Source organism: Dreissena polymorpha, chromosome 15, assembly GCF_020536995.1.
Source record: "Dreissena polymorpha isolate Duluth1 chromosome 15, UMN_Dpol_1.0, whole genome shotgun sequence".
Taxonomy (NCBI): Eukaryota; Metazoa; Mollusca; class Bivalvia; order Myida; family Dreissenidae; genus Dreissena; species Dreissena polymorpha.
This window is the reverse complement of record NC_068369.1, coordinates 24,467,676-24,492,670: the sequence shown is the minus strand read 5'-3', so window position 1 is coordinate 24,492,670 and position 24,995 is coordinate 24,467,676. Positions and strand designations below refer to the sequence as shown.

The window sequence follows — 24,995 nt, the reverse complement described above, 5'->3', positions numbered from 1 at the left end:
AAAATTAACAGACACATAATGCATTTGAGCGGTGCTCTAGGAAAACAGGGTTTAATGCATGAATGTAATGTATTTCCCGATTATTCTGTTTATTCGGTACAGGCCAATCAGGGATGACTTTTTCCACTTTTAATAGATTTTTGTGTTCAAAGCAAGTCTCTTCTTAACAAAAATCCAGTCTAGGCAGGAAGAGTTGTAACTGATTATTAGCATGTTAATCTGGTATGACCCTTTATGCAGAGGCATTAAGCCCCGTTTTCCCAGAGCAAGGCATGTTTCTTTTCTTTCTCAGGTGACTACCTGCAAAACCAATGCAATGGGAGTGACCCGAATTGTAAACCCTGCCGAGATCGCTGGCCGTCATGTGTTGCCAAAGACGATGGGCGCCAGGCTGTATCAGTGTTTGCTCCAGAATATGCTGATTGCAAAAAGAACAGAACCATGTCACAGGGAAAGTGTGATATTGGTTTCTTTGATTCCAGAAGCCATCAATGTGTGCCGCATAATCCAGGTACGCTCAGGAATTCGTTCTGTGTGTCAGTTTGTAATATTTCAATGTCAATTATTATAATGTCAGTTATGTTATGATTTTTTTCAATGCCAACATTATTTGTTGGTTTCTATAATTATTTTGCCTTTCTTACAGAAATTATTAATTTTAACAAATCTTTGTGTAATATGAAAGTGTATTTTTGTTTCTATAATTCCATTATAACAATGTCTGTCAGTTCCTATTATTCCAGTGTCCATTTTTACAAACCTTGCCAGATTCTATTATTTAAATGTTGATTATAACAATCCCTACCAGTTTATATTATTTCAGTGTCCATTGTTACAATCCCTACCAGTTTCTATTATTCCAGTGTCCATTATTACAATCCCTACCAGTTTCTATTATTCCAGTGTCCATTATACCCATCCCTACCAGTTTCCTATATTCCAGTGTCCATTATTACAATCAATACCAGTTTCTATTATTCCAGTGTCCCTCATTGCAATCCCTGTCAGTTTCTATTATTCTAGTGTCCATTATTACAATCCCAGCCAGTTTCTATAATTCCAGTGTCCATTATATAAATCCCTGTCAGTTTCTATTATTCCAGTGTCCATTATTACCATCCCTACCAGTTTCTATTATTCCAGTGTCCATTATTACAATCCCTGGCAGTTTCTATTATTCCAGTGTCCCTCATTACAATCCCTGTCAGTTTCTATTATTCCAGTGTGTATTATTACAATCCATGTCAGTTTCTATAATCCCAGTGTCCATTATTACCATCCATACCAGTTTCTATTATTCCAGTGTCCATTATTACAATCCATACCAGTTTCTATTATTGCAGTGTCCATTATTACAATCCCTGTCAGTTTCTATTATTCCAGTGTCCATTATTACCATCCCTACCAGTTTCTATTATTCCAGTGTCCATTATTACAATCCCTACCAGTTTCTATTATTCCAGTGTCCATTATTACAATCCCTGTCAGCTTCTATTATTCCAGTGTCCATTATTACCATCCCTACCAGTTGATATTATTCCAGTGTCCATTATTACAATCCCTTCCAGTTTATATTATTCCAGTGTCCATTATTACAATCCCCACCATCTTCTATTCATCCAGTGCCCATTATTACAATCCCTGTCAGTTTCTATTATTCCAGTGTCCATTATTACCATCCCTACCAGTTTATATTATTCCAGTGTCAATTATTACAATCCATGTTAGCTTCTATTATTCCAGTGTCCATTATTACCATCCCTACCAGTTAATATTATTCCAGTGTTCATTATTACAATCCCTACCAGTTAATATTATTCCTTTGTCCATTATTACAATCCCCACCATCTTCTATTCATCCAGTGCCAATTATTACAATCCCTGTCAGTTTATATTATTCCAGTGTCCATTATTACCATCCCTACCAGTTTAGATTATTCCAGTGTCAATTATTACAATCCACGCCAGCTTCTATTATTCCAGTGCCCATTATTACCATCCCTACCAGTTAATATTATTTCAGTGTCCATTATTACAATCCCTACCAGTTTATATTATTCCTTTTTCCATTATTACAATCCCCACCATATTCTATTCATTCAGTGCCCATTATTACAATCTCTGTCAGATTATATTATTCCAGTGTCCATTATTACCATCCCTACCAGTTTATATTATTCCTTTTTCCATTATTACAATCCCCACCATCTTCTATTTAGTGCCCATTATTACAATCTATGTCAGTTTATATCATTCCAGTGTCCATTATTACCATCCCTACCAGTTTATATTATTCCAGTGTCCATTATTACAATCCCTACCAGTTTCTATTATTCCAGTGTCCATTATTACCATCCCTACCAGTTTCTATTATTCCAGTGTCCATTATTACAATCCCTACCAGTTTCTACTATTCCAGTGTCCATTATTACCATCCCTACCAGTTTCTATTATTCCAGTGTCTATTATTACAATTCCTACCAGTTTCTATTAATCCAGTGTCCATTATTACCATCAATACCAGTTTCTATTATTCCAGTGTCCCTCATTGCAATCCCTGTCAGTTTTTATTATTCCAGTGTCCATTATTACAATCCCTACCAGTTTCTATTATTACAGTATCCATTATTAAAATCTTTACCAGTTTCTATTATTCCAGTGTCCATTATTACCATCCCTACCAGTTTCTATTATTCCAGTGTCCATTATTACAATCCCTACCAGTTTCTATTATTCCAGTGTCCATTATTACAATCCTAACCAGTTTCTATTATTCCAGTGTCCATTATTACCAACTCTACCAGTTTCTATTATTCCAGTGTCCCTCATTGCAATCTCTGTCAGTTTCTATTATTCCACTGTCCATTATTACAATCCCTACCAGTTTCTATTAATCCAGTGTCCATTATTACCATCCATACTAGTTTCTATTATTCCAGTGTACATTATTACCATTTCTACCAGTTTCTATTTTTCCAGTGTCCATCATTACAATCCCTACCAGTTTCTATTATCCCCGTGTCTATTATTACAATCCCTGTCAATTTCTATTATTCCAGTGTCCTTTATTACCATCCCTACCAGTTTCTATTATTCTAGTGTCCCTCATTACAAACCCTGTCAGTTTCTATTATTCCAATGTCCAATATTACAATCCCTGTCAGTTTCTATTATTCCAGTGTCCATTATTACCATCCCTACCAGTTTCTATTATTCCTGTGTCAATTATTACAATCCCTGTCAATTTCTATTATTTCAGTGTCCTTTATTACCATCCCTACACGTTTCTATTATTCCAGTGTCCCTCATTACAATCCCTGTCAGTTTTTTTTATTCCAGTGTCCATTATTACCATCCCTACCAGTTTCTATTATTCCAGTGTCCATTATTACCATCCCTACCAGTTTCTATTATTCCCATGTCCATTATTACAATCCCTGTTATTTCTATTATTCCAGTGTCCATTATTACCATCCCTACCAGTTTCTATTATTCCAGTGTCCCTCATTACAATCCCTGTCAGTTTCTATTATTCCAGTGTCCATTATTACAATTCTGGTCAGTTTCTATTATTCCAGTGTCTATTATTACAATCCCAGCCAGTTTCTATAAGTCCAGTGTCCATTATTACAATCCCTGTCAGTTTCTATTATTCCAGTGTCCATTATTACCATACCTACCAGTTTCTATTATTCCAGTGTCCATTATTACAATCTCTGGCAGTTTCTATTATTCTAGTGTCCCTCATTACAATCCCTGTCAGTTAATATTATCCCAGTGTTCATTATCACAATCCCTGTAAGTTTCTATTACCGGTATTCCAGTGTCCATTATTACCATCCCTACCAGTTGATATTATTCCAGTGTCCATCATTACAATCCCTACCAGTTTTTATTATTCCAGTGTCCATTATTACAATCCCTACCAGTTTTTATTATTCCATTGTCCATTATTACAATCCCTACCAATTGCTATTGTTCCAGTGTCCATTATTACAATCCCTACCAGTTTTTATTATTCCAGTGTCCATTATTACAATCCCTACCAATTGCTATTGTTCCAGTGTCCATTATTACAATCCCTACCAGTTTTTATTATTCCAGTGTCCATTATTACAATCCCTACCAATTGCTATTGTTCCAGTGTCCATTATTACAATCCCTACCAGTTTTTATTTTTCCAGTGTCCATTATTACAATCCCTACCAATTGCTATTATTCCAGTGTCCGTTATTATACCCCCACAAACGAAGTTTAGGGGGGTATATAGGCGTGAACTTGTCTGTCAGTCGATCTGTTGGTCTGTCTGTCGGTCCGTATTTAGTGTCCACTCTCCAATTCAAGTAGTTTTCATCTGATCTTCACCAAACTTGTTCAGAAGTTGTATCTACATGATGTCTAGGCCGAGTTTGAACATGTGCCTTGCCGGGTCAAAAACTAGGTCCCATGGGGTCACTTAGTGCATTTTAAACATTCAGCATGTTGTCCGCTCTCTAATTAAAGTAGTTTTCATCCGATCTCCACCAAACGTGGTCAGAAGTTGTATCTAGATGATCTTAAAGCCAAATTTGAACATTGCCTTGCCAGGTCAAAAACTAGGTCACAGGGTCACTTAGTGCATTTTTTAACATTCAGCATTGTGTCCTCTCTCTTATTCAAGAAGTTTTCAATTGATCTTCACCAAACTTGGTCAGAAGTTTTGTCTAGATGATCTGAAGGCCAAGTTCAAACATGGGCCATGCCAGATCAAAAACTAGGTCACAGGGTCACTTAGTACGTTTTACACATTGAGCATGGTGTCCGCTCTCTATTTCAAGTAGTTTTTATCCAATCTTCACCAAAATTGGTCAGAAGTTGTAACTAGAGGATGTGTTGGTCAAGTTCGAACATGGGCCATGCCGGGTCAATAACTAGGTCACGGGGTCACTAAGTGCATTTTAAACATCACAATATTGGCCACTCTCTTATTCAAGTAGTTTTCATCCAATCTTCACCAAACTTGGTCAGAAGTTGTATCTAGATGATGTCTAGGTCATGTTTGAATATGGGTCATGCCGGCTCAAAAACTAGGTCACAGGGTATCTTAGTGCGTTTTAAACCTCACCATGTTGTCCGCTCTCTAATTCAAGTAGTTTTCATCCAATTCTCACCAAACTTGGTCACAAGTTTTATCTAAATGATCTCTATGACAAGTTTGAACATGGGCCATTCCTGGCCTTAAACTAGGTCACGGGGTTACATTTTTTAACATTCAGCATGGTGTCCGCTCTCTAATTCAAGTAGTTTACATCCGATCTTCACCTAACTTGGTTTATGGAGATGATCTTAAGGCCAAGTTAGAACATGGGCGTTTCTGGGTCAAAAACTAGGTCAAGGGGTCACTTAGTGCGTTTTAAAAATTGAGCATAGTGTCCGCTGTTTTTTGTGAAGACGACATGCAAAATATTATGTGTCAATGCGGCATGTGGGGGTATTCGTCACATCTGTGACAAAGCTCTAGTTACCATCCCTACCAGTTAATATTATTCCATTTTCCATTATTTCAGGGTCTCTCCAATTCTATTGTCGAGTGCACCCAACAGCCAAGATCCCAGAACCACATAACTGTGCTAAATATTATGACTGTACCAAGAAAGGTCGCACCCTTCAAGATTTCACATCAGAATGCCAGTACCCTGACCTGTTCTCCATGACAACCAATCAGTGTGAAAACTTCTCCCAGGTGGCATGTACTCCAAGAACGGAGCCCCAGGCACCATGTATGTTCAGGGCTGTATTTACCAACAATTGTTATACCTAAGTCTAAAAAGTAATATATTAAAAAAAAATCAAATGTTAAAATATACAAAATACTTGAAAATATAGTCTGGCGTGGCATTAAACACTTTGTATTCTATTTTTCCTTAAAAACAATGTGTTAACTATTCAAGCACAAATTTTAACCTGAATACATACAACATCAGTGGGATTTATAGATTTATACTGAGTTTAACACTCTTCTATATTTATGCCCCCCCCTTCGAAGAAGAGGGTGTATATTGTTTTGCACATGTCACTCGGTCGGTCCGTCCGTCCACCAGATGGTTTCTGGATGATAACTCAAGAGCGCTTAGGCCTAGGATCATGAAACTTCATAGGTACATTGATCATGACTGGCAGATGACCCCTATTGATTTTTTGCGGTCACTGGGTCAAAGGTCAAGGTCACAGTGACTCTAAATAGTAAAATGATTTCCGGATGATAACCCAAGAATGCTTAGGCCTAGGATCATGAAACTTCATAGGTACATTGATCATGACTGGCAGATGACCCCTATTGATTTTCAGATCACTAGGTCAAAGGTCAAGGTCACAGTGACTCGAAATAGTAAAATGGTTTCCGAATGATAACTCAAGAAAAATTTGGCCTAGGATCATGAAACTTCATAGGTACATTGATGATGACTGGCAAATGACCCCTATTGATTTTCAGGTCACTAGGTCAAAGGTCAAGGTCACAGTGACTCAAAACAGAAAATGGTTTCCAGATGAAATCTCAAGAATGCTTATGCCTAGGATCATGAAACTTCATAGGTACATTTATCATGACTGGCAGATGACCTCTACTGATTTTCAGGTCACTAGATCAAAGGTCAAGGTCACAGTTACTCAAAACAGTAAAATAATTTCCGGATGATAACTCTAGAATGCTTACGCCTAGGATCATGAAACTTCAGTGGAACATTGATCATGACTGGCAGATGACCCCTATTGATTTTCAGGTCACTAGGTCAAAAGTCAAGGTCACAGTGACTCGAAACAGTAAAATGGTTTCCAGATGATAACTCAAGAATTATTAGGTCTAGGATCATGAAACTTAATAGGTACATTGATCATGACTGGCAGATGACCCATATTGATTTTCAGGTCACTAGGTCAAAGGTCAAGGTCACAGTGACAAAAACGTATTCACACAATGGCTGCCACTACAACTGACAGCCCATATGAGGGGCATGCATGTTTTACAAACAGCCCTGCTAAGAATGGGTTGATAAATACATGTCCTGGTCTACCATATTGAACTTTGTTCTGCTTTGATGAGCATCTTGACATTTTTTCTTGGCATATAATTACATGTACATCATTGGCATTTTAATGTTTCATTGCCAGCTTATGTTTTGTCTGAAAGCGTTGAATCTTGCAGATTTTATCATAAAATTTCCTGCAAAGTTCCACATTCATTGTGAGAAAAACTTATGTTAATGACTTTGTATTTTTATGTATATTAATCAGCTGTCTCTAAGTGTCAAATGTGTCTTTCAAGATGGTGTCTGCTATTTACTACTGTATCTTGATTTTTTTTTCTCATAATATATTAGTATCAGAGGGGGTAAATACATGATAGTCAAGATGGTGATGTTCATGCGGAGACAGGTATTTGTTCGCTGTTTTATTCCCTTTATTACTTTTGTTTAATTTTTTTATGTCGCTCACTTTTCTGCCATATCAGAAAAAAAATTGATTAGCCTTTTTTTGTATTGAAATTGTCTTTATATCTTGATTTTACTCGCTGCAAATTTTCGTAGAGGAGCCGTATTAGGTCATCCACTGTCTTACTTATATAGATGGAAAGTGAGGGGCATTACAAAAATTATTACGAGTAATATAGGGTATAAGACGGCAAAAAAATATCTGTCTCTGCATGGATATAGCCATCGTGTATGTCAACCAAATAAAAAATTCCTAAAAAGTGGCTTATACGTAGTTAAATCCCAGAATATGTGACAAGTCAAAAGTTATGTGATGTATCATTCTAGGTGAGTATGACCAGAACCATTGTCCACCCACAAACACAACATGCAGTTGCCCGGACAACCATGCCGATTGCAGGGGTCAGTTGGACGGTACCCAGTCCTGGCCAGGCAAACTGTGGGGACCAGACTTTGTGGACTGTCTGACCAATCGGACCATGAAGCAGCAGCGTTGCAGCCCTGGGCTCTACTTTAACCCCGTTCTGAAGAAGTGTATCGACTCTGTAAAGCCAGGTCAGTTGGCAAATGTGTGGTGTTGTTTTTGTTGTTGTACATCAGAATGGTATGTTGTTTGAGGTTGGAAGCATCTTCAATTGGCATTGTGTTCAGGGTCAATCTTTGTATGAGACAATACATGAACAAAATTATTTAACAATTTCAGGTTAACCTTTTCCAGAAAATGAAATAGTAAACTGATTGTTCAGTATGTGAGACAGTTAACCTGTTGCATCCCTAGATTTTTGGTTAAATTGCATACATGTACCATGTAAATCGAAAGTTGGTATCGTGACATGCATTCATAAGATGTTACGCTAACTTGGGCAAAAATGTACTGCCTGCATTTAAAGCCTAGAGGAAAAGAACCTTTAATGAAAAATGTTTTTTGTCTTAATTGTTATAAATAAAATAGTAAACTAGATGTCTGTATTTTGCTTACATGAATAAAGAAAAGCCTTTTTTAGAATATTCCAGCATTTTCATTTAAAAACAGTGTCTGTAATTTTGACTAATTTTCAGGTGAAGTTACAGACGTGTGCTCTGCTAATCCGACCCTGGTGCTACAAGACAGTCAGAACTGTGCAAAGTACATCAACTGCTCATTGGCCACCTCATTGCTAGGAAACCACATGCAGGAGTGCACCTACCCAGACCTGTTCTCCATGACGACCAAATCATGTGACAAGTTTGAGAAGGTTAATTGTGACCAACGACCTGAACCTATGGCACCTTGTAAGACACCATACTTTTGTTCCTTTTTTATTCCCCCAGATCGAATGATCGGGATTATATTGTTTTTGGCCTGTCTGTCTGTCATTCTCTCCCAAAACTTTAAACTTGGTTAAAGTTTGATTACTTTTGCAATATTGAAGATAGCAACTTCATATTTGGCCTGCATGTGTATCTCATGGAGCTGCACATTTTGAGTGGTGAAAAGTCAAGGTCAAGGTCATTCTTCAAGGTCAAAGGTCAAATTTCATTGTATTTTTCTTTTCTAAAACTTTACCCTTCGTTAAAGTTTGGTCATAACTTTTTGAAAATTGAAGATATCAACTTGTTATTTGGCATGCATGTGTATCTCATGAAGCTGCATATTTTGAGTGGTGAAAGGTCAAGGTCATCCTTCAAGGTCAAAAGTCAAAAAATACATTCCAAGGGAAGTAATATGCTTTAAAAGGGAGATAATCTCTTAACCTGCCAAATTATATATTGAAATTTTATTTCAAAGCGGGCCATAGGGGGCATTGTGTTTCTGACAAACACATCTCTTGTTTGTAACTGAATATATAGCGGCTTGAATTATGAAAGTAAAGAACTAATTTTGGATTCAATATTGGCAGATCAATGAAACAAAACAATTAAAATAAGAGTTTTTGATTACTGCAGTATGACTACATTGGTCTTTTTCCAAAAAAACTACTCAATTGAATGAAAAATGTACTGTGTATTAAGGCTTTTTAATCATTATAACCCTGCAAATACATTTTGGGAGGGGATTTATTGGTGTATTGGATGAATTCTTTTGTCTGTTGGTTGGTCTGTATATTTATAATGTATTAGTTTGTGATGCAAACTACCTATGACTTTCTTGAGCAATTGAATTGAAACTTTACATATGTGATAACCATGAAGTTTGTTTATGCCCAGTGATTCCCACATACTTGAGTTATGTACCTTAAACTTTGCCATTTTTATGGCATATGCATAAAATGTTCTATTTTTGTGACGCAAACTGCTTCAACATATTTCAAGGGTTTAAATTGAATCTTGAAATATGTCATCAACATGAAGTAATCATGTGGGCACTGCACAGGCTAATCTGGGACGACACTTTACACCCATGCATTAAATATTTTTTTTTTTAGGTGACTATGACCAAAACAAGTGTGCCCCAGGAAACGCAACATGCCACTGTCCGGACAACCTGCCCAGCTGTGTGGGTCTAGCAGATGGGAACCAGTCATACCCTAGCAGGATTTGGAAACCAGACTACGTCGTCTGCTACAAGAATAGGACCATTTTGCCCACACACAAGTGCACCAAGGGATACTTTCATCCTGTGCTCAAACAGTGCACAGAAAATATTGCAAAGAGTATGATAATAATTATCACTTTAACAACTTCCTATATTTTTATTGACAGTACTTTTTCTTATTAAATTCTTCAGCAAACTGAATAGGGAGGTAATCTATGATTTGTAAACAACAAGAAAAGTTGGTCTGAAATGATGCGGAACATCTGGAAAATAATAACTTCAGTTTGAGAAGACTAGAAGGTATACCGATGTTTTAGAAGGATTAAGATTTGGCAGTTGCATTTAGTTAAAATGTTTACTTAAAGTTTGAATGGAGGGCACTTAATCATTCTTTTTGTAAATGATGTAGATGTTAAGAGAGATGACATACAAAATATTCTATACTATACTTTATACTATTCTATTACTTATATTCCCCTGTGATCACATGCATGATTTTGTTTTGATAGCGGATGCTGTGCCCTACTGCAAGGCTAACCCCACAGGCATCATACCGGTCCCGGACAGCTGTGCCCAGTACATCAACTGCTCGCGGGTAGCGTCCGGGCTGGCCAATGCTGACCCGGTCTCAGAGTGTATCTACCCGGACCTGTTTTCCATGGCGTCCATGTCATGTCAGGACTTCACAACCGTACAGTGTGATAAGAGGCCCGAGCCAATGGCACCCTGTATGTACATTTTAGGGCATGTATTCACCAACCAATTTTTAGACTTAAGTTAAAAAATAAAGAATATTCTTTCATTTTGAATATTCAAGAACTGCCTCAAATGGGAGTCAAACTTTGCATAAATCATCTCTATCTTTATCGTTCTTCATGTACAACATTTTGTTAATGACCACTGGTTGCCTGTATATATTCATACAATGAACACATTTTTATCGGTTCCTTGTTAAATATTTATTCTTTTGTCATTGTTGGTTAATATGGGCCCTGAAAAGCAAGTATTATTTTAGTCTTCTGAAAAATTGTGTACTGAAAAGTGAACGCAAAATCACCCTTTTATCAGAATGCGTATCAGTTCCAATATTATACAGCTTTCTGGGCATTTTAAATTTTATGTAAAAAATAGGAAATAACAGCAAAATCTCATAGAGGTAAAGTTTCCTTGGTCTCGAGGAAAAAAAATTAAGCTAGCTTTTTTTCAGCAGCTTTTTTTTCTCTGCCGAATGCAGAAGGGTATAGTTTTGGCTTTGTCCGTCCGCCAGTCAGCTTCTTGTTACAAAAATTTTCAGAGAAATGTCCATCGTGGTATCTGTGTAGCAATTTAGTGTATGTTTCTTTCTTTTGAGGTGAATACAAGCAGTTCAACTGCAGTCTATTGGACCCAAAGTGTGTCCCCTGTCCTGACAGACTGCCCAGCTGTGTGGGTCTAGTAGATGGGAATCAGTCATACCCCAGTAGGATGTGGAAACCAGACTATGTTGACTGCTACAAGAACAGAACCACACTACCTGTTAAAAGATGCACAAAGGGATACTTCCATCCTGTACTCAAACAGTGCACAGAGATTGTCAATAAAAGTAATTCTTTGGTATTTAAAAAAAAAGGATGTGATTTCATTACATCAAGACTATGCATTAGGAGCATTTGGAAATCATAAATACATTTTTAAGACTAAGTTTCTTGGAAGCAATAACTGAATGACAAACCTGGAATTTCAGGAATATGTATATTTGTATTAAAATTTAACTATATTTGCTATTTCAAATTAATTATTCAGAAGAAGACAAACATGATTTGCCTTTCTATATTTCAAAAAATGTGTCATCTTAGGATTTTAAGTTAATCAATGGGATCATGCTTGCGTGTGCTATTAACTACCACTGTTATAAAAATCATCACCTAACCTTGTGCTATTATTTATTGCTGTTAAATAAAACAAAATCCAACAATGTGCTATATTTTACCCACTGCAATATATAAACCTTTGTAATATAAACTATGATCCAACAGTATGCTATGATTTACCACTGCAATATATTAACCTTTGTAATATAAACTATGATCCAACAATATGCTATGATTTACCACTGCAATATATTAACCTTTGTAATATAAACTATGATCCAACAATGTGCTATGATTTACCACTGCAATATATTAACCTTTGTAATATAAACTATGATCCAACAATGTGCTATGATTTACCACTGCAATATATTAACCTTTGTAATATAAACTATGATCCAACAATGTGCTATGATTTACCACTGCAATATATTAACCTTTGTAATATAAACTATGATCCAACAATATGCTATGATTTACCACTGCAATATATTAACCTTTGCAATAATAAACTATGATCCAACAATGAGCTATTATTTACCACAGCAAGATACACCATAATATACTATTCAAAATTTGCTAAGGATCTATTTTTATAGTATGTATATTTGTAGTTCACCCCTAGCTAGATTCAGCCAGCAACTCGCATCAATGATAAATCAATACATACAAATAAAATCAAAAACACACATTCTAATATCAAAACCTGCATAATAACAATTAAAAAAAACGTAATGCAAAATTGAAGATAATGTGAAAATAAAAAGTGATCCTTAGCAAATTTTGAGTAGTGTATTTCAACACATTCCTTGATTTCATATATCTACTCTTGAATTGTGTGTATTTGAGTTGCTTGTGATGCTGTTTTTCAGCTGATGCCAAGCCCTACTGCACGGCCAACCCTAATGATGTCATCGCTATGCCAGATGACTGTGCCCAGTATATTGACTGCACTGTCATTATTGGCAACCCAACTGCAGAACCAGTCAAGGTATGTCTTATATAGAAAAATGTATTTGAGATAAAATGGGGTATTTCGTTATTTTGTTTAATAAATATTAACAGTAAATTCATAGATTGTTTGAGTATTTTTATCCCCCCCCCCCCCCCCCCCCCCCCCCGATGGAATTATTGTCGGTATATTGTTTTTGGCCTGTCTGTCGTTGTATCTGTGTGTCTGTGTGTCTGTCCCAAAACTTTAACCTTGGTCATAACTTTTGCAATATTGAAGATGGCAACTTGATACTTGGCATGCATGTGTATCTCATGGAGCTGCACATTTTGAGTGGTTAAAGGTCAAGGTCATCCTTCAAGGTCAAAGGTCAAATATATGGCTTCAAAGTGGTGCAGTAGAGGGCAGTGTGTTTCACAAACACAGCTCTTGTTTTCTATAAGTGTTATATTTTTTAAGAGGAGCCTATTATAGACCAAATTGAAGAAATTCTTAATTCATGTGTGACCTATTTTCAGGAGTGTCCCTACCCAGACCTGTTCTCCACTCTCTCCATGGTCTGTCAGGACTTCACAACCGTGCAGTGTGATAAACGACCAGAGCCTATGGCACCCTGTGAGTATATTTATTGTCTGCATTTAAAAGCTATTGTATTTATATTTATGTGATCAGATTTAATTGTGTACATGACTAATGTTTGTTCTCACGATGTGTGTTAGACTTCCTGAGAAACTATAACTTTATGTGACTTGTGTTTGCATAAATAATTAAATAATTAGGTTATTGGACATTTGGGTGTAGTAGAAATTGCCTTCAGTCACATGGCATTGATGGGATTCTTGCCTTCAGTCACTTGGCATCGATGGGATTCTTGCCTTCAGTCACTTGGCATTGATGGGATTCTTGCCTTTAGTCACTTGGCATTGATGGGATTCTTGCTTTCAGTCACATGGCATTGATGGGATACTTGCCTTCAGTCACTTGGCATTGATGGGATTCTTGCTTTCAGTCACTTGGCATTAATGGGATTCTTGCTTTCATTCACTTGGCATTGATGGGATTCTTGTCTTCAGTCACTTGGCAATGATGGGACTCTTGCATTCAATCACTTGGCATTGATGGGATTCTTGTCTTCAGTCACTTTGCATTGATGGGACTCTTGCCTTCAGTCACTTGGCATTGATGGGATTCTTTACTTTTATATGCGTTTCTTATAAAAAACTTATTTATTAGCTATGGAAACTATTGCGGCCATCCATGATTACCAACCCAGTACAGAAAATACAAAAATATTGCCAACATTATGTGCTTTCGTAATGTATTTACTTGATTATAAGACATGACAATTTTCCTCACATTTTTGTTTAAGAGTTGGGGACCCATCTAACAATCAAATCAACGTGTCACGACATAAATCCCAGAAGTGATTTATGTCTTGTAAGCTTGTTAGCTAGTTGCAATGCTGGCAACATGGCTACTGGTTTATGAATCATGACTTACCCATGAAGGTCTGATTGAGTCTTGTTCTGGGAAACTGGGCTTAATGCATGTGCATAAAGTGTCTAGTGAGATAAGCCTGTGCAGTCGGCACAGGCTAATCAGGGACAACACTCGGCTTTTACAATGTTTTAAAAAGAGGTCTTTTCTTAACCCTTTGCATGCTGGGAAATTTGTCGTCTGCTAAAATGTCGTCTGCTGAATTTCTAAAATAAGCATTTTCTTTGATTTTTTCCAAAGAATACTATCAGACTAGCAAACAGTTAGGATCCTGATGAGACGCCACGTTCTGTGGCGACTCATCTGGATCCAAACTGTTTGCAAAGGCTTTCAAAATTCGGTTCCAGCACTGAAAGAGTTAATGAAAAGCTAATGTAGGGGAAAAGTGTTGTTCCTGATTAGCGTGTGCAGACTGCACGTGCTAATCTTGGATGGCATTCTATGCACTTGCATTAAGACTAGTTTTCCCACAACCTGGCTCATTGAAACAACCTTCAGGGTTCTGCTGAAAGTAATGTGATTTCTGTTGTAATCAGGTGAGTATGAGAAGCTAAGATGTGCCCCAGGGAATTCCACGTGTAACTGTCCTGCTACCCTGCCCAGCTGTGTGGGACTCACAAACGGGAACCAGCCCTTCCCCAGCAGGATGTGGAAACCAGACTTTGTCATCTGCAACAAGAACAGAACCAATCTGCCCACGGAAAAGTGCACCAAGGGATACTTCCATCCTACTCTGAAGAGGTGTACAGAGGATATAACTAAACGTAGGGTTTTACTGTTTAATAATCAGATAATTATTAGGGATGGCAATATTATTCGAATATTCGAATAATTGATTGAATGGTCAGAATTCAAATCACAGAATTGATATTAGCATATTTATTTTTTTCAAATGTAATTGACCTAATCTTTAATGACCTGCAAGCCGCTTACTAATTGGCACCTGAAATCATTTGGGATTAACATGTTTGATGTGACGTTCTTCGTGTCAAACTGATAACGCAGCCAATATCAGCAATGATTGTGCAATGCAATATACACGCTCTAAAGTAGATCCTGCACTGTTGATTGTCAATGGGGTGCCAATTAACGGCTTCAATTGATTGGCGAATAATAATTAAGTTTCTGTGATCCCAGTATGAACAGCCATTAAAATGTGTGAATTACTCAAATTGCGTAATGCAATATAAACACTCTAAGAAAGAGCCCAAACTGTTGTTTGTCAATTAGCATGACTTATTGATATGTTTCTTTTTATAAACGTACATGATATCTTATTTTTAAATTTCAAATAAAATAAAAATCTATGACACAATGATTTTTCTTATATTTGTTCTTCAATATTTGGTGTACTTTGCATGCCTTATTGATATGTTTCTTTATATAAACGTACATGCTATCGTTACTTTAAAATTTAAAATAAAAATAAAACTCTATGACATGATGTTTTTCCTTCTTTTTGTGCCCGATTACAGTATCGGTCATTATACACCCACAAACGAAGTTTAGGGGGGTATATAGGAGTGAACTTGTCTGTCGGTCGGTCGGTCTGTCGGTCCGTATAAAGTGTACGCTCTCTAATTCATGTAGTTTTCATCCGATCTTCACCAAACTTAGTCAGAAGTTGTATCTACATAATGTTTAGGCCAAGTTCGAACATGGGCCTTGCCGGGTCAAAAACTAGGTCGCGGGGTCACTTAGTGTGTTTTAAACATTCAGCATGTTGTCCCCTCTCAAATTCAAGTAGTTTTCATCCGATCTTCACCAAACTTGGTCAGAAGTTTTATATAGATGATCTTAAGGCCAAGTTCAAACGTGGGCCTTAACAGGTCAAAAACTAGGTCACGGGGTCACTTAGTGCATTTTTTAACATTCAGCATGGTGTCCTCTCTCTTATTCAAGTAGTTTTCATACGATCTTCACCAAACTTGGTCAGAAGTTTTATCTAGATGATCTGATGGCCATGTTCGAACATAGGCCATGCCAGATCAAAAACTAGGTCACAGGGTCACTTAGTATGTTTTACACATTAAGCATGGTGTCAGCTCTCTATTTCAAGTAGTTTAAATCCGATCTTCACCACACTTGGTCAGAAGTTGTAACTAGATGAGGTGTAGGTCAAGTTCGAACATGGGCCATGCCGGGTCAAAAACTAGGTCACGGGGTCACTTAGTGTGTTTTAAACCTCGCCATGTTGTCCGCTCTCTAATTCAAGTAATTTTTATCCAATCTTCACCAAAATTGGTCAGAAGTTGTATCTTGATAATGTCTAGGGCAAGTGTGAATATGGGTCATGCCGGGTCAAAAACAAGGTCACAGGGTTACTTAGTGCGTTTTAAACATCACAATGTTGTCCGCTCTCTAATTCAAGTAGTTTTCATCCAATCTTCACCAAACTTGGTCAGAAGTTGTATCTCGATGATGTTTAGGTCAAGTTTGAATATGGGTCATGCTGGGTCAAAAACTAGGTCACCGGGTATCTTAGTGCGTTTTAGAACTCGCCATGTTGTCCGCTCTCTTATTCAAGTAGTTTTCATCCAATCCTCACCAAACTTGGTCACAAGTTTTATCTAAATGATTTCTAGGACAAGTTTGAACATGGGCCATTCCGGGCCTAAAACTAGGTCACGGGGTCACTTAGTGCGTTTTTTTAACATTCAGCATGGTGTCAGCTCTCTAATTCAAGTAGTTTTCATCCGATCTTCACTAAACTTGGTCAGAAGTTTTATGGAGATAATCTTAAGGCCAAGTTAGAACATAGGCCTTTCTGGGTCAAAAACTAGGTCAAGGGGTCACTTAGTGCGTTTAAAAAATTGAGCATGGTGTTTCCTGTTTTTTGTGAAGACGACATGCAAAATATTATGTGTCAATGCGGCATGTGGGGGTATTCGTCACGTCTGTGACAAAGCTCTAGTTGTATTAGCTGACAGCGATACAATTATTTGATAGCAATGTTAATAAACAGCCTCGTATACAGCAAATGGATATACGTTACAAAACAATTGAAGTTAACACACAACATGTTTCACTCTTTTCTGATATATTTCGCCTAAATAGGCTTTTTATGCCCCCCCTTCAAAGAAGAGGGGGTATATTGTTTTGCACATGTCGGTCCATCCGTCGGTCTGTCCACCAGATGGTTTCCGGATGATAACTCAAGAACGCTTTGGCCTAGGATCATGAAACTTCATAGGTACATTGATCATGACTGGCAGATGACCCCTATTGATTTTCAGTTCACTAGGTCAAAGGTCAAGTTCACAGTGACTCAAAATAGTAAAATGGTTTCCGGATGATAACTCAAGAATGCTTAGGCCTAGGATCATGAAACTTCATAGGTATATTGATCATGACTGGCAAATGACCCCTATTGATTTTCAGGTCACTAGGTCAAAGGTCAAGGTCACAGTGACTCGAAATAGTAAAATGGTTTCTGGATGATAACTTACGAATGCTTACGCCTAGGATCATGAAACTTCATAGGAAGGAACATTGATCATGACTGGCAGATGGCCCCAAGTGATTTTCAGGTCACTAGGTCAAAGGTCAAGGTCACAGTGACTCGAAACAGTTAAATGGTTTCCGGATGATTACTCATGAATACTTACGCCCAGGATCATGAAACTTCATAGGTACATTGAAAATGTCTGGAAGATAACCATTATTGAATTTCATGTCACTAGGTCAAAGGTCAAGGTCACAGTGACTCGAAATAGTAAAATGCTTTCCGGATGATAACTCAAGAATGCTTATGGCTAGGATCATGAAACTTCATAGGTACATTGGTCATGACTGGCAGATGACCCCTTTGGATTTTCAGGTCACTAGGTCAAAGGTCATCACAGTGACTCGAAATAGTAAAATGGTGTCTTGATGATAACTCAAGAACAATTAGGTCTAGGATCATGAAACTTCATAGGTTCATTGATCATGACTGGCAGTTGACCCCTATTGATTTTCAGGTCACTAGATCAAAGGTCAAGGTCACAGTGACAAAAAACGTATTCACACAATGGCTGCCACTACAACTGACAGCCCATATGGGGGGCATGCATGTTTACAAACAGCCCTTGTTCAAAGTTTCTTTTTTTTTACAATTAAGCTACATTTTCTTTCTTTTTCTTAACACAACAATTGTATATTCAATTGTATTTCTGTGTCAATTTAAATTTAATATTTCTATTGGATACGATACTGGGTAATCGATTGAATGGATTTGTGAATATTCGAATACCGATATAGGTATTCGATGCCATCCCTAATAATTATCCAAAACAACATGTACTTGACCCTTGGGTTGACGACAAAATCACCCTCAGCAAAGGACACAATTTGGCACTATCAAACTTTCAAAGAATTAGTTCAGATTTGTTAGTGATGTAATTGGTTTTTTGAAAAAAAGAAAACAGAATTTTGAATGTATAGCGCTTTCACAGTTTGTAAGTTCAATTACAAAATGACCTACGCTCCAGGAGTGAAATAACGTAATGCTCAATTTTGTTTATTACACGGGTGTTATCACACTTGTAATATAACTGTGAAATGACATCATTTTTGTGACAAAATGATATCATTATTCCAGCGAATTTCTTCAGTTAAACTCTTTTGCAATGTGAAAAAACGGTGAAAAGACCATAAAATAAAGATGTAACCTTTGGTTACGGGTGTTGTAAACCAATACACAAGATAAATTTATAATTCAAGACAGTTTCCAAGTTCACTTCTTTTAATAAGGTTAGAAGTTCATAATCAAATTATGCAGAAGAATTAACTGGTATCCCAGAGTGAATCTCAATCGAAGGATCTGAAATATATAAAACAATAAAATACTAAACAATAAACAATAGTTCTGTTCTAGTGGCCTTAACATGTAATTTATATGACTCAACCATTCATATAAGATCCATGCACAACAATGACAACAATAATCATAAATACAGCAACGCAGCATCAACAACTTTCCAAATAATGAGTTAACAAATATTTCATTCAACACAATACAATTTATACAATTCTTACCAATTTGTGGAATTGAGTCCCCTTTTCTCTTTCTCTTCCTTCAATCCTCTCTCACCCTACTGGTGCTGTAAATTAGAGCATGCAAACAGATATTATGGTGTTTCAACTGAGTGTATAAGTTGTTATCTAAAAGTGAATATAGTAATTTGCTGCCATTCTGAACATTCGCGAAATCATATGATTTGAACATTTAACATGTTCAAACCTCAAACAAAATACAAAGAAAACAATGCATTGCAACCGTTTTCAATAACATACAATCAAGTACAAACATACGAACCAATATTGACCACTAGAGTGAAGTTTTAACTGGTGGTTTTTAGATTACATAAAAATGTCTTCCACCTTTTCCCTCGGATTTGATCATGTGATCACACTCAAGAAAATATAATGTTAAAATAATAGGTAAGGGTTATAAACCACTATTAAGACAAATCGGGAGAAAGTCGACCCGGTCACATACTCCCCCACTTCGAGAAATGACGTCCCGTCATAGACCCAATCAGTCAAATCCGTCAATCTTCCATAACTTATCTTCTAGGTACTTATTAAAAACAACTACATTGTATTTATTACAAATAATACTATACAAGATCTAAACGACAAAAAAATGTCAACTACATTACACTCAATCACTACATAATAGTAACTGCACCAACCAATCCAAGCTCCTCCTCCCCACCTTTTAACTGCGACCTCGCAGGTCTTTTTAAAATCTAAAATATATTTTAATTTTATTTATTTATTATTAACATTTTATTTTAATTTAGTTTTATTATTGTATACATTTATATTAAAGACAAAAGATTACATTGACTATAATTTTGTTATCATTTATATTTAAATTGTTTTGATTAACTTAAACTATAATGAACAATTAAATTATATTTTTAATGATGTTGTTTTTTATTTTTTAGTTATGCAAGATTATATGTATCTCATATTTAAGATAAACACAATTTCTATCATAAATTATGTGACAGCTTGATGTAACTGTAAGCAATACACAGTTATATACAAAATAAACCTTAATACAATCTAAAACATGCATGTACATACAACAATATTATAACATGTATTATAAACATGTATCAATACTCAACATAGCATTGAACATTTACATGTTGTGAAATGATTTGTATTCAGAAACCAAATATAACAATCAGACAATAATGTCTAAATAATACTTCTATGAAATCATTTCAATGCACATGTAATTGTTAAAACTATATACAAGTTTACACACATATTTTAAAATCAATGTAAAAAAACATATCAAATCCTGTCAGTTTTCACTGAAATATTGCCCCAACTAATTTATTGGCAATTTCAACATCCATATCTTCCAAAACCCCTGAATTAAGTAAAACATTTAAATTCATTATTTTACTTTCTAGTGTTTCTGGTGTCGTTGAGGTCATTAGATACGCACCATATCTATCGGGTGGTTTTCTAGGCCTCACAGATCTTCGAAGTTGAGGAACAGGTGGTGTTTTACTCTTAACACTTCCACTATGATCTATCTCATGTCTTGAACTTTCTGCATTAATTTCTAAACCACTACTGTTCCTATTCTTTTCCTGTGGTTCTATTTTATTTGCCTCTATATGTTCAGATGTAATTCCTGTATTCACTTCATCTGGTACAATATCCTCACTAGCCTCTGAATTATCAGCTTTGGGCTCAACATTCTCCTTTGTATCCAACCCTTCAGGTTGATTACTTACAGCATCTACCACTGCAACATTATCTGACTCAACATTTGTTTCAGACTCTGATTCTGAATCAACACTCAGATTTTCAATCTCCTGATTCTTACTCTTAGTGACTGAAGCATGGGCGTCCCCATTTGCCAATGTAGTATATACAAAGTACGCTTCCTCTTCACTTTCGGAATCATCATTTCTGGTGACGTCACCTAACTCCTTTTTCACTGAAACGTCTGTTTCATAATCTTTGCACTGCTCAGCAATCAATTCTTCACTTTCATTTTCCTGTCCCTCTATTCGAAACAAATGGTTTCGATGCAATACTCTTTCTTTTCCAATATCTTCATTTCTGACTTTGAATACAGGTATATCATCCCTTGGCTGTTGCACAACTTCATATACTTCATTTTCATATTTGTCTTCAATTTTATGTTTGCCATCAAATGCCAGTCGTTTAACTAAAACTTTATCTCCTACAGATATTTTGACAGCTTTTGCTTTTTTGTCATAGCCTTTTTTCTGTTTAGTTTTGGCTTTTTCTGTATGAATTTGTACTATCTTTCTGGTAGTGTCCATTCTTTCTTTCAGCTCTTTAATGTAGTCATCTGTCTCCTTACTAACTGTTTGGTCTCTGATTTTTTCAAATGTTGCATCAATAGGAAGTCTCGGCTTCCTTCCAAACATTAATTCATATGGTGAATACCTTGTTGACTCATGTGGTACACAGTTATAAGAATATACAAGATGTCCAATGTACTTTTTCCAATCTTTTTTCTGTTCATTATTCAAGGTTCCAAGCATATCCAATAAGGTTCTATTAAATCTCTCAGGCCCTGAATTGCCTTGAGGATGGTAAGGTGTTGTATGGCTTTTTTTAATGTCTGTTAATTTACAAAGTTCCTTGATAATGTCGCTTTCAAAATTAGCACCCTGGTCCGAATGTAAACGTGTTGGTATTCCGTAATTCACTACAAAGTTGTTGTAAAACGCTTCAGCTGTTGTTTTCGCAGTTTGATTTTTTGTCGGTATGGCAACAGCATATTTTGTGTAATGATCTGTGATAATCAAGATGTTACTGATACCTCCTTTAGATGGTTCCAGAGTCAAGTAGTCGAAACAAACTAATTCCAAAGGATATGTTGTGGTAATACTCACTAGTGGAGCTCTACCTACAACAGACTTCCGCCTTAAACATCTATCACATTTGTTCACATAATCATCTATTTCAGCTGCCATCCCTGGCCAGTAAAATCTCTCCCTCATCAACCTCATTGTTCTTTCTTTTCCGGGATGGCCTACATTGTCATGTACTCCTTTTAGGATATCTTTTTTGTAACAGTCTGGTACAACAAGTTGTTCTATAACTTGATCTTCATCATGTATTACTCTATAAAATTCCACGTTTAATTTTAAAATTGTTGAACTGTTTTTTCATACTAAAATCATTTTTTGTCATGAACACAGATGGAATTGTCTCATCTATTTTGTATTTTCTCCAACGATCAATGAACTGATCTTGCCTTTGCATTCTTCTGATTTCTCTTAATTCTTTTTGTGCTAGTCCTTGACCTATTTCATCAATTTCCTCAAAATTGAGAGAAGCCATAGGCAAAGTTTCAATGTATGAATTTACAGTAATCATACCGTTACATATTGCCTTTACAGTGTGTTCATCAATTGTTACCATTTCTGCATTATTATTTACAACCCGTTCATATGGATACCTACTCATCCCATCAGCATCTGTATTTTGCATGCCTGGTCTGTAAGCAATATCAAATGAGTATTGTCCTAATGCAGCTACCCACCTCTGACCAGTTGCATCCAACTTCGCACTAGACAGGATATGAGCAAGCGGGTTGTTATCAGTAATAACTGAAAAGTGATTTAAAGATAGGTAGTCTGAAAACTTTTCAGTCACTGCCCACTTAAGAGCTAGGAATTCCAACTTAAAGGCACTGTAATTTCTTTCGGCTTTGTTCAAGGCACGGCTTGCATAAGCAATAACCCGTTTCTTATCTTCTTGAGTCTGGTATAGGACAGCACCTAAAGCTTTTATTGACGCATCGGTATGCAACTCAAAGGGTTTATTGAAATCAGGATACGCTAAAATTGGAGAACATAAAATGTGCTTCAGTTTATCAAATATCTCTTGTTCATTGTCAGTCCATTTCCAAAGTTTATGATGTTTTGATTTGCCCTTTTTAACTGATGTTGGAGGAAGCAATTCTGATAATGGCCTTGTAATTTTGCTAAAATCCTTGACAAATCTGCGGTAATATCCCGCAAAGGCTAGAAATGAGCGCAATTCATCCGCATTTTCAGGTGTAGGCCAGTCCTTTACTTTTTGTATTTTTGCAGGGTCCGTTTCAATACCGTCTGCACTGACCACATGACCTAGAAAATTGACTTTTGTCTGGAAAAAAGAGCATTTCTCAGCAGCTAGTTTCAGGTTACATGATTTCAATCTCTCAAGTATGATATTTAATCTTTCTAAATGTTGTTCATATGTGTCACTATATATAATTAGGTCATCCAGAAATATTACGCAGATTTTCATGTTTAGTCCTTGTAGGCATTCCTCCATTAATCTTTGAAAAGTGGCTGGCGAATTGCTCAAACCAAACGGCATTTTGTTGAACTCATAGAATCCTAAGGAACCAACTGTGAATCCTGTGCGTTCCTTGTGGCTTTCCTCTACCTCAACCTGGTGATACCCGGACTTCATGTCGATAGTAGAGAAAAACTTCGCCCCATTGAAGCAGTCAAACACTTCTTCGATTCGTGGTAATGCATATGCGTCCTTAACTGTTTTATCATTCAACATTCTATAATCGACGCACATCCTAAGTTTACCATTTTTCTTTCTTACTAATACAACATTGCTTGTCCATGGTGATTTTGATGGTCTAATTATTCCCCCTTCTAAAAGCTGGTTAATGTGTTGTATTACTTCTTCTATCATTGGAGGTGGAATTCTGCGATGTCTTTGCTTAAAGGGTCTTTCATCTATTAAATCTATCCTATGTTTTATTTTGTTGCATACTCCTATGTCAGTTTCTGAAGTTGAAAAAATGTCTTTATGTGTCCTAAGTAAGTGTTTTAATTTCTCTCTTTGTTCAGTTGACAATATTCTGTGTTCGTCAATGTTCAATGTGTCTATTATTTCTTCATGTTCAGTATTGAGAGTGCAATTTTCCTCTTTTGTAACAGTTACTGGTTGCAGTTCACACAATATAGCTTTTGGTGAAATAACAACAGTGTTGGTTGTCAGATTAGATAATGTAACAATAACATGTTTCTGATCCGACTTCACATTCACAACTGCCGGTGTCACATCGACATATAATGGCAAGTTGCTGTGTTCTGACTCCTGCAACAATGCTGTTGTATCAGGGTAATTAACAGTCCTGTCAATGTACCCATTCAATTCCAAGCACTCATTTGGCTTTAATAAAACTTTGTGCGGAACTGCACATCTTATTAAAGCAATTTTATTCTTATTCTTTTTAAGGTCTTTTTCTCTTATTACCATGGTTCTTAAACTAAGGTACCAAGGGGTGTGAAGTTTAGCTTTTTGTAGAAAAGTATCTCCAAAGTTTTGTTTGCATTCTGTCAAATATTCTTGTAATATATTGGTGCCTATGATTACTGGTACTCTGGAAGAGTAATGAGTGTCAGGTGACACAAGAAACAAACAATGTTTCAATGTAGACCTAGGCAAACCTTCATCAATCTTCAAATCAATTTCAATATATCCAATATATGGCAATTCTTTACCATCCGCGCATTCAATTTTCAAAAGAGTGTTTAAAGGTTGTATCTCAATATTTACCAGTTGATTTTTTTGAAAAGACTCTGATATAACGCTGACACAACTGCCTGTGTCTAAAAGTGCAAGTGTCTGGATGTCATTTATACAAACTTTGACTTCATTTGTTTCGCCAACAAGTTGAGGGTCTATCCTATGTGTGCCTACGTTCG

General features: G+C 36.4%; 1 protein-coding gene across 5 annotated transcripts in view; it reads left to right on the top strand.

Moving 5' to 3' along the window:
- Positions 1-24,995, top strand: part of LOC127859481 (uncharacterized) — a 152,076-nt gene that overhangs the window by 25,546 nt on the left and 101,535 nt on the right. For all 5 annotated transcript variants that reach the window (XM_052396930.1, XM_052396934.1, XM_052396931.1 and 2 more), the window contains exons 8-17: positions 293-511; positions 5,547-5,759; positions 7,797-8,024; positions 8,529-8,741; positions 9,875-10,102; positions 10,494-10,712; positions 11,336-11,566; positions 12,707-12,825; positions 13,305-13,401; positions 14,820-15,047. In XM_052396930.1, the coding sequence (XP_052252890.1) occupies positions 293-511; positions 5,547-5,759; positions 7,797-8,024; positions 8,529-8,741; positions 9,875-10,102; positions 10,494-10,712; positions 11,336-11,566; positions 12,707-12,825; positions 13,305-13,401; positions 14,820-15,047 (1,995 nt within the window). The remainder of the gene's footprint in view (positions 1-292; positions 512-5,546; positions 5,760-7,796; positions 8,025-8,528; positions 8,742-9,874; positions 10,103-10,493; positions 10,713-11,335; positions 11,567-12,706; positions 12,826-13,304; positions 13,402-14,819; positions 15,048-24,995) is intronic.